General features: G+C 29.7%; 1 protein-coding gene across 1 annotated transcript; it reads left to right on the forward strand.

Annotated features, from left to right (window-relative positions):
• Positions 1–6301: 6301 nt before the first annotated feature.
• Positions 6302–7822, forward strand: LOC133030238 (MYB-like transcription factor ODO1). The gene is made up of 2 exons (XM_061102774.1): positions 6302–6942; positions 7037–7822. The coding sequence occupies exons 1-2, from the start codon at positions 6680–6682 to the stop codon at positions 7638–7640; spliced, it is 867 nt and encodes a 288-aa protein (XP_060958757.1). The 5' UTR covers positions 6302–6679; the 3' UTR covers positions 7641–7822.
• Positions 7823–11313: the final 3491 nt, after the last annotated feature.

Consider the following 11313-nt stretch of genomic DNA (forward strand, 5'->3'; position numbering starts at 1 on the left):
GACATTCTGTACTTTTTGTTGGCAAAAATATCAAGGTTATTTTATTTTTTGTTGTTTAAAAAAAATATAATAAATATGTGTGGTCGACATTGTCAATTGAGCTTTCTTAAAAATTCTTGTTATTTTTCTTGTTATGTTTCACTATTTTCTTACGTACTATTTTTGCTCTTAAGTGTTGATTGGTGCTTTATGTGTTATTATGACGTTGTTCATTTTTTTTTGTTATCTTTGGCTCCTTGATAGACAAAAAGAGGGAGTAGTATAATTTTTTGGATTATGTGTTACAACTCTGGGCCTTTGTTTTAGGGGGAGTTGGTTGTTTTCGGTTTGTAAGCTTTTCCGTCCAAAAAAAGTTCTTTGTTTATGTGTTAGAGTGCTTTCATGCAGGGGGAGTATTTTCTATACTCTTTTATCTTTAAAAAGCTATTTGCTTTGGTTTCTAACACTTGATGCAGGTTTTCTCATAATAAAATGTTTTGTCAATCAAAGTGCCAAAGAGGGAGATTGTTAATTCTATTTTTTGCATATTTAATTGACAAAAATATTTTATTATTTATTTTTATTTTCAGCTGGTATGTTTAATTTGGTTACCATATTTTGTGTATCTAAACTTGGAAGGAAAGTTGTCTAGCTTTCCAATTTATGGAAATTGAGGTAAAAATGGTAAGTTTGATTACACAATTTATTCTTATCTAACTAGCTGTATATTCTGATCTTGTGTGAGTTTCCCATTTTTTTAGATCAGATTTCTTGAAGAGAAAACCAGAGCTCAACTTTCCTTTTCTATAAAAGGAAAGTTGAACTTACTGCCCACGATTCTGTAGGTACGGAAATAGAAATTAAAGGGCTTATTGAAGAATTATTTTAGGGAAGCTTCTAGTGGGCTGGGGTCTTGTTCAGACCGTGTATAAGCTGTCAATAAGTTGTATATTGATTATAAATACACCTTATAGCAGCTAGATTTTATATCTCTTTCATACACTTAAAATTGTATTCATATCTTAAGGAAAGAGTGTCTTTATTTTGTAGAGAAGAGCTGTTCGACTCTTACTCTGTTTATTTGTAGTTTGTATTGTCTTGAGTCTGTATTCAAGTCTACAATGAAGAAGAACATCAGCTCAACCTTCGGGAGAAGGTTTTACAAAGCTTTTGGGAATTGCATTTCAAGTCTTGCATCAGGAGGATTCAAGCACTCAACCTTCAGGAGAATTTTTTACAAAGCTTTCGGGAGATTTCTTTTCAAGTCTTGCATCGAGCGGATTCCAGCACTCAACCTTTGGGAGAAGGTTTTATAAAGCTTTTGGGAGATTACTTTTCAAGTCTTGCATCGGGAGGATTCAAGCACTCTTCAAGGTGATCAAAGGGATTTCGAGCTCTTGGAGTTTTATCAAGATTCAGTTAGTAGGTGGAATACATCAAGCTTGCGGCATACAATACGAGGGAGTCTATTTATGCATAAGTCAATTACTTTGTATTTTTGAGACCGATCTAATGAATCTTATCTCTGGGCGTGGCCCCGTGGACTAGGAACAATCTAAAAAGATTGTTGAAACCAGGTACAAAACCCTTGTGTGTTTTTACTTTTTTTGCACTGTTTGTTTGTCTGGTTTATTTTGGAGTTACAGAACTGTCTTCTGTAGCTATAGAAAAATTGTTTCAGTACCATTTTCATTATTCCGCATTTAATTAAACATTTAATTAAATAATAAAACTGGGAATATTAAAATACGGAATTTCACAGAGGAAATAAAACAATGATAGTTTAGGGTTTGATAAAGAAATTATGTACTGAGTATGAGCTATAGTATTGTAATAGGTTTAGGTTAACGAATAATAATACTAAAAAAAATTATTAAATCAACAAATATCTAATTTTTAAATTTTAATTTTAAGCCCTCTATCTTGTAACTTTAGAGCTCAATTTTGACCTAGAAAAATTATGAATTATGATATAAACATTTCTACAAAAATTTTAGATCTTTGAATTATATTTCTAACGCCACTAGAATCACCTCAATCGGAGTTATAAAGCTTTAGATATGGTTATTTTACTAAGATAGTTTCTAAACCTGCGAATTTTTCCAAACCTACGAATTTCTTAACAAAATTCCATAATTATGTTATTTCGTACCACTTATACAATTAAATAAACCTACTAAATTAAATTATAAAATCCTAATGGGTACATTCATATTGGGCTTTAATTAAATAATTACTTATCTTGTAAAAATATCATAATATTTTACATTCGTAGTTAATACAACTTTAACTATAACTACTCTAAGCAATAATCTCAACTCACTATAACAATTAAAATCATTAAGATAATTAATCTCGTGCAATTAATATCTCAAAAAAAATACTATTTTATTCTAGATATTACATTCATTTATAACATCCCCGCTTCAAGCCTCCATTGGGCCCTTACAAACCAACACAAGTATTTCTAATGTGTTTTGTCCTCACTCGCATGCTTTCTGGGAAAACTTTCCAAGAGGTCACTCATCTTGAAATTACCCCAGGTCAAGCACGCTTAACTATGGAGTTCTTTCATGATGGGCTACCAAAAAAATAAGATGCACCTTGTTGATATAGGCAGTACAAATCCATTTAAGCCCTCTTCAATTGTGTAGTCCCATACTTACATAGTCTCAGAATGATCATACTTAATCCTCCCCAAGCGATGTGGGATTGTACAGCTTACCAGGTGTTTCCCCTTACGGATCACGGGACTACTGACTGTCACAATAACCCCCCTTATAGGGTTCGACGTCCTCGTCGACCACACTTCTAGCTGGGTCAAGGCTCTGATATCATTTGTAACGTTCCCACTTCAAACCTTCATTGGGCCCTTACACCCACGGAATAATAGCTCTTATATCCAAGTATGTCATTTTAGCTACTTCTTTGAATGACGACTAACTGTACAAACCAATACGAGTATTTCTAGTATGCTTTGTCCTCACTCGCACGCTTTCTTGGAGAGCTTCCTAGGAGGTCACCCATCCTGTAATCATCCCAGGTCAAACACGCTTAACTGTAGAGATATTTTGTGATCGGCTACTAGAAAATAAGATGCACCTTGTTGATATAGGTAGTACCAATCAATCCATTTAAGCTATCTTCAACTGTGTAGTCCCATACCTACACAGTCTAAGAATCATCATACTTGACCTTTCCCAAGCGATGTGGAATTGTACAAATCACTCGGTGTTTTCCCTTACGGATCATACGACTACTGATTATCACACACCACTCCAATTGTGGCTCACATTGTCTGACAGTGTTCGAGGATAACTAACCATATTTTGTGAGACGCTAGTTAAGATGTTTGTCCTCGCTATGGCCTTTCACGACGACTCTTGGACTAATCTTTTGAGATTCTAAGAATAATTACCCTTTGCTTATTTCTCTTAACCTTTCAACATACTCACGAACATGCGGGTCAACGAGTTGCAAGCTCTTAAAGAACCCATTATTTATCCTTTCCAGTGTTATAGCTTCAGTCTGTTATACCTAAGATGACTTCGATTTTTATCATCTCTAGATCGAGAAAAGAAAGTTTTCTAATCATTGACTCAAACCCATTGTCAAATCCCATATGTTGTACGCGAGACAGATATGGCTCGTCGTTTACTATTTCCTCAAGGCAACTCATTTATTAATAATTTTTTCTTGATTTTCGTGTCCAATTATTTACGTGTCATGTTCATATTTATGGTTTGAAATATAGGCATAACAATTGCCCCTTAAAAAGTATTTTTTATTTTTTGAAGAAAAAAAATATTTTAAATCATTGTTATTCTTTTTCTTGTCTTTGTGTGTCGAAGAAGCTCTTTAATTTTTATTTTGGCGATTTTGGTCTTCCTGATAAAGAGCTAATCATAACTTTGGTGATAAATGCACATCTTTTTAACTAAGTGTAACAAATTCAATAAAAAAAAAATCACTGGAAATACATATATATATATATTTTAATATTTTTATTATATATAAATAAATATAAATATTTGTAATATAAATTTAATTAAATTAAATTAAATCGATTTTTAATTAAATTTTAAGAACGACATTTAATAACTGATATAATTTAATTAGAATTTAATTTTTAATATTTAATTTAATTCAAGTATTATTTCAGTTCAATTAGATTCAATTAGATTAAGTCTTGTTCATCACTATTAGTACACATATAAATACTCTTAATTAACATGACATAATTTATGATGTTATTATATCATAGTAGTATAACGTCAAACGTCAAACGTTAAACGTCAAACGTAGTCTATATTTTATAGAAGAGTGCTAATTACAACTTTCTATTATAATTTCTTAGTCCATTTTTATGTCTGAAATCACATGTGAAACATTTTTTTTTCATAGCGGTATTCATTATAGTTATAGTATTATCCCTGTAAATTTTTGAAAATTTTTGAATAGTTTACAGTACCGAAAATAAAGTTCCTAATATTCTAATTTACCATGCGCGTTTAAAAAACTTCAAACCTATTTTCGGCACTATAAACTATTCGAAATTTTCAAAAATTTGCAGGGATGATGTTGTAAGTATAACGAACATTCCGTGAAAAAAAAAAAGAATATATTTCGATATATATTTTCGAGCGTAAAAATTAACTAAGAGATCATAACAGGAAATTCACGGTAATTGAGACGATAGCTCTATTTTACATATATACTCTTCCATTTTCCAATATCCAGCCCATATTTTTAGCTAGGGAGCTCTTGGTATAACTATCATTTTATAAGTAGACATGTTGAATAATGACGTATGAGGTGGCCATAGAATAGACACTACAAAAAGGTATACAATAAAATAAAGATACTCACTAATTTATTAAGCTTAATTAGTATATTTCTTTTTTCCACTACTTGATCCGTATTTTAACTAAAAAAGCAAAAGTGTTCATATTTTTTAAACATAAATAGACAAACCAAATTTTTGAGGTGTCAATATTATGATTTCTTGGAAGTTAGGACCAATAGAATGATAGTAATTTCAGTGCTTAATTATTGTTTTAATGTGGGGGATCAGAAGATTGAACATTATCTATTAGTATCTCATCCCTACTCCTCATTGGGACTAAAGAGTAGTATATAGTGGAGATGACGATGTATATGATGGAATGCTTAAGTAAGAGTGAGAGGAATAAATGAGCCTTTTTTGGGGGCAAAAGAAAATGCATATTAAAATATAATTTAATGTTTATATATGTAGAGTTTTAATTGGTTGCTATAGTACCATAATCATCCCATGTGAAATAAAAGATAATAATAATAATAGTAAATTAAACACCACAAGAGCAATCGTCTTAGGTCCCATACACCTTTCGAGTATATATATAAAGATGGTGGACCATCCCATACTTATTATGAGTAAACAATTTCAATATAGTCTAGTGTTTGTTATGTATTTGTTTTATTTGTGTATACATTACATATGAATTAATGTGAGACACTCATATTCTTTATATAAATTGAGTGCGTAGAAGGAACTAGTCCGAAAAGATGAGTTAATATTTATAAAGAAGATAATAAAAACTATATATGTAACACATTTGAAGGAGATGATGCGTGAAAACATGGAATTGGACATAGTCATTTTCTTGCCATGATAAATAAATGCAAATACTATGATACCAAAGAAAGAGCCTTTCTGTGGGGCTATGCATGCGCCTTCCAAAGGATCAAAATGCACATTCAACCCCACGTGAAAATAGTACTAACCACTATTGATATATTATTATATTTATATATACTACTTCTTTATTGTAATTAATTAATTACTATTGATTTGATCTATTAATCAATAATCACGTTTATTACTATTATTATCAATAATTGTTCCCTCTCTAAAAGCATTACTATGCTAAAAGCTTGTTAATTTTTTTTTTTATTTGAGTTGTGTTTTGACCAATAAAAATAACATATTTCTAAACATATGATACTTGTGTTTTTAGAGTATCACTCATATGGTTAGTAGTTAGTATATTATTAAATTAAAATATGTGATATTTAATAATTATTCTATTACTAAAAAAATACTCAACAATTAATTGAACTAATAGTAATAAAAACATCTTAGTAACATTTATCATGATAAAAAAAATTAAAAACATTAAACTATTATTACTCATTCAATGTTCCATATATGTTGACCTTTAATTTAAGTGTCGCTTTTAATAATAGTAAGGTAATTTTTTCTTTTTCTTTTTATCAAAATGGACTAATAATAGTAATTAGAGTAATATATAGCTAGCTAGTGTGAGAATATTCTTTAAGGCAAGGAGAGTTGATGAGGTGTCACACACACACGGCCATAATAATAATAAGAAGAAGCGTGTGAGTGTGATATCAACAACACTTTGAAGCAGCTAGCATAATCAAAAATCAACTATTATTATTTCAATTTCAATTAATATATAAAATTACCCCACAAACAAGAAAAGGTGAGCTAGCCAAAAAAACCCACTTGTATATAAAGGTGGGTGCGTGAGGGGGCTTCACTTGTTGTTGTGTGTCTTGTGTGTGTACCAAAATATTTGCTATACCTAAGCTAATTAGTAAGTATACTATACTTCTAATTAATCAACTCTCTACACTAGCAATAAGTGATCATCTATCTCTATTAAGGGAAAAAAAGGAATTAGAAGAAGAAACTATGGGAAGGCAACCTTGTTGTGACAAGCTTGGCGTGAAAAAAGGGCCTTGGACAGCCGAGGAAGACAAGAAACTTGTGAATTTCATTCTGACACACGGCCAATGTTGCTGGCGGGCTGTCCCCAAACTGGCGGGTCTCCGCCGATGTGGGAAGAGCTGCCGCCTCCGCTGGACTAACTATCTCCGCCCAGACTTGAAGCGTGGCCTCCTTAATGAAGCTGAGGAACAACTTGTTATTGATCTTCATGCTCGTCTTGGCAACAGGTAATTAATTAATTAATTAACTAACAATTTTCTTAATTAATGTATTTATAGTTATAAGCTAATAATTAGTGCTGTTTTTGTATATTGTGTATAGGTGGTCAAAAATTGCAGCTAAATTACCTGGAAGAACGGACAATGAGATTAAGAATCATTGGAACACTCACATCAAGAAAAAGCTTGTTAAGATGGGAATTGATCCAGTTACACACGAACCTCTCAACAACAACAGCAACAATAGTATTATCCCAAATGAAGAAATAATAAAGCCTTGCACAGCTACAACAACTAATAATAGTATTGATCAGAAAACAGAAGAAGAAGAAGAAGAACAAGAAAAGGGTATTATTGACCAGCCCAAGAGTAACATAAGCATCAAAACTGAAAATTCTTCTTCGACGGACAATGAATCATCCCAACCGTCTGATTTAATTAACATGTACGATCATGACCCTTTAATGAGTTACTTATTGTCAGAGAACTTTCTCATTGAAGATTCTTCATCATGGGATTTTCCTGAGGCTACTACTACTACTACCACTACTACTAGTACTACTACTGCTGATAACTACAGTGATCATAATAATCATTTTGGGGTGTATTCTTCTTCCTCATCAGAAGAAACCTCAACTTGGTTATTGGAGAGTAACAAGGATTTATTAGGGGATGATGGAGAACTTTGGGCTTGGTTTCTTCAATGACTGCATATATACATATGTATATTTTATACCAATCTCAGTTTAATTTTACCAATGTGAAGAATAAGTTTACATACATATATAGCCAAAATTAAACAAAAAAAGAAAAGGCTTATTAATTTGTGTAGACTTCATATTTGGGTTAATACTACTCTTCAACAAATCTTATTGGGTTTTTGTTTCAATTTGCTTCCATTAGTCTCTTTTTGGTTTTTAATAAGCACTATTAAAATAAAGATTATGTGTAAAAGCATCAACATTTACAATTGCCCATGTTGAGAACAAAATTGGGGATGCTAGTAATAGTATCATATATGCTATTACTTCGACAAAAATGAAAAGTAAAATTATTATTATTAATTATTTTTATCTTTTTTCTACGTGGACGCAGGGGTAGAAAGTGCTTGCCAACATATAAATAGAATTGTTAAGGCTAACCTTCCACCACTATAAATGTATAATTTGCGTCATAAATATCTAAGTTTAGCTCACAGTTGTAAAAAAATATTCAATTTTAATTTTTGGCTGTAATAATATCTAAGTTATAATTCTAAAGCTTCGGTAGGAATCTCGCTATTAAATGTTAAGTAAATTATCACGTGACAATTCCTGATTAGTCAAGTCATTAAATTTTTATTTTTTAAAAAAATTAATTTAAATATACCAATAAAATTGACGTGTGGATAATGACTTAACATTAATAACATGTGGATAATAACTTAAGTATTTATTTATAATTGAGAGTTAAACTTAAGTATTTATGATACAAATTACTTTGAATGTATTATATTTGATATATGATTTTGTATATATTTGCATCAATTTTGATACAAAATTTAATATTTAATTATTATTTCTATTAAAATATAATAAGATAATAACTTTATCATTATTAAGTAAAACAATAATAACATAAAATATATTTATATAAAATAGTACATTAATTTTATTGTTAAATATATAAATAAAATAATTAAAATAATTTAAAAGTGAATGAAAAAGTAGTATATTTATTTTGCATCATAATGAATTAATGTGTCAAATTTAACATAATATTTGATATGTGTTAAATTTGTATCACTTTTTGACACACTATTAAAGTATATTTTTTGTCAAGTGAGTTATATTTTAATTTTCTATTACTTATTTGTAAAAATAAAATTTTTAAAATACTAAATACAAATGCTCATATACAAATATACGTTTAGATATTGTATATAATTATCAATATTTCAAAATTAAAAAAAAAAAAAAAAAAAAAAAAAGAAAGAAAGCTTTTCTGCCTTGACAGTGGTACCTTTATAGCAAGGACGTGCCACCAAAAGGTCATCCCACTTTAGAATAATGGCATAATGGGGCTTGAAAACAATGGACCTCTTCTTATTAGTGTATAATGAAATGATGGTGCTCTTTGAGCTTTTACAACAAAATAAAAAATGTTAAATTATTAATTAAAATATTATAGAATGAATCATGCATTATATTGTATATCCCAGCGAATATTTTGTACTTTATGATCCTTTTTTTTAATATAATGAAGCCGTCTAAAGTGAGTTATTTAATAATAGCATTTATTTGATAAACTAATGAATTCGTCAATAATCTACAATCTAATTACATGTATGTGTTTTTTATGAATATCGCCGCCACAAGACCACCAAATCTGGTAACTTTATTATTTATTTTTGTCGTTAAATGCAAAAGCCATCTCAAGGAGTTTTTTAGAGTCTATAATGTATTAATCCTTGAGAATAAAGAATTAAATAAACGGGAACATATATATGTTAAAATTTAGTTAACATTAGTGAGTGCAATGTGAAAAAGTGTCATACATTAAAAATTATTATAAGGTTTACTTTTTATAAGGAAAGAAACAATAATTTATTTGTATTATTGAGAGCACTACTAATGGATGTTCTAAACTAATATTTCTTTCAAAATTTTATATGGAAGTGATATGATAAGAAAAGTCTTAACATTAAATTCTCCTTTACACGTTTTAAAATTGTCAATTTATCATCAATTCGATAATGTCTAAAAACTATAATTTTTAAATAACACTAAAAAAGACAAAAGAGAAAAATGAAAAATCGACCGATAATTTGAGAGGGTGATCAATAAAATTCACCTTTGGATTGTGGAAAGAGTGGCATAATGTCAATTTTCTTAGGGCATTTTACAAAAATACTGGATTTGAGGTAATACTTTTCAATTTTACTGCCACACAGCAGAAATAACATTTATACTGTCCTCCCCCATTTTTTTTCTTTTATACTGTAAATACCAAAACAAACGTATGAGACCTCCATCTTTCACAACCACAGACAAAACCACCACAACAACACCAGGACAACCGAAAAATAACCATTAATTCTGACAAGATTGAACAAAAGCAGTGAAATCGACATCTAATAAATAATCATAGCAAAACAACGGTAAAACAACACTAAAACAATCAAACAAAACAAAAGAAAAAAATGATTAAAAAAAACAAACAATCTGCTGCACAACCTCAACACCAGATGCAAAATCAACTATATTTGCAAGTCTATTCCTAGAAAATTATAATAAAAAAAACTATTACAACAACACTGAAACAACACAAAAACAAATGAAGCAAATATAACTACTTAAAAAAATATAAAAGAAACACACACCTCAAAACTCTCTTATGAGCGAGCTCGTTAAATGTATTTATAGGAGAACCAAAATAAAAAAAACCAAAAAAATAGCTAAATAAATCATGAAAAACAACACTAAAATAAATAAAAAAAAATAAAAGAAAAAATAATTAAAAAATTAACTTTCTTTGTGCACAAAATTAACAAAGAAAGTTCTTGCAAATATAGAATGAAAGAATCATATACAGTAATAGTCTTACCTTCCATTAAAGTGGTGAAATCTAAAAGACAAAAAAAAAAAAAAAAAAAGAGGATGGAAGCTTGCTGGGAAAAGAAACAACATAACAAATGCAACAAATGTAGGGAGCTGAGGCACAACAAAAGAACATACAGGAGAAAACATCAAAAATAAAAGTAAGCAGAACAACTATAAAACATTAGTGGAACAACGGAGAAAAACTGAACATATATTGGAGCATACGATATTGAAAAAAATAACTTACATACAAATTTTATTATTTTCATATTACTATTTAAAATAGACCAGTATAATAATATTTTGAAAAATGTGATAAAAAATGAAAGAAAACAACATTAAAACAACCTGAAAACAACAATAAAACAAACCAGCAACAGAAAAGGGTAAGTTGGAGAAAGATGGTGGACTTGGAAGTACGATAGAGATGGAGCTAACGATTTGAGATCAAAGACACCGAATGACATAAACTTAGTGGAAGTTTTTGAAAGATTTATACAAAAAGTTCATCACAGAGCAAGCTCTCTATCTCTCTCTCACACACACCACCACACTCTTATCTTTCCTGATTCTTCTTCTTCTTCTTCCTCTTTAACATGCTGTTGTTTTTGTTACTAGCTTTTATTTGGATAATGTTGTAGACTTGAGAAAAAGAAAAGAAAAAAATGAAGAAGAAGGTGAATAGTGGAGAGAGAGCCCAAACACAATGAAAAAAAATATATAAATGAAGAATGAGGTAAATAATGAAAGTTATTATACATTACCAAAAAAAAAAAAAGATAACGTGTAGAAATTAAGT

This window comes from Cannabis sativa, chromosome 1 (genome assembly GCF_029168945.1).
Source record: "Cannabis sativa cultivar Pink pepper isolate KNU-18-1 chromosome 1, ASM2916894v1, whole genome shotgun sequence".
Classification (NCBI taxonomy): Eukaryota; Viridiplantae; Streptophyta; class Magnoliopsida; order Rosales; family Cannabaceae; genus Cannabis; species Cannabis sativa.

What these genes read in the sequence shown, in the direction of transcription:
- LOC133030238 (XM_061102774.1), top strand. Translation starts at nt 6,680, where the DNA reads ATGGGAAGGCAACCTTGTTGTGACAAGCTTGGCGTGAAAAAAGGGCCT. An exon ending in CATGCTCGTCTTGGCAACAG is followed by an intron (nt 6,943 to 7,036) that starts GTAATTAATTAA and finishes TATTGTGTATAG; the next exon opens with GTGGTCAAAAATTGCAGCTA.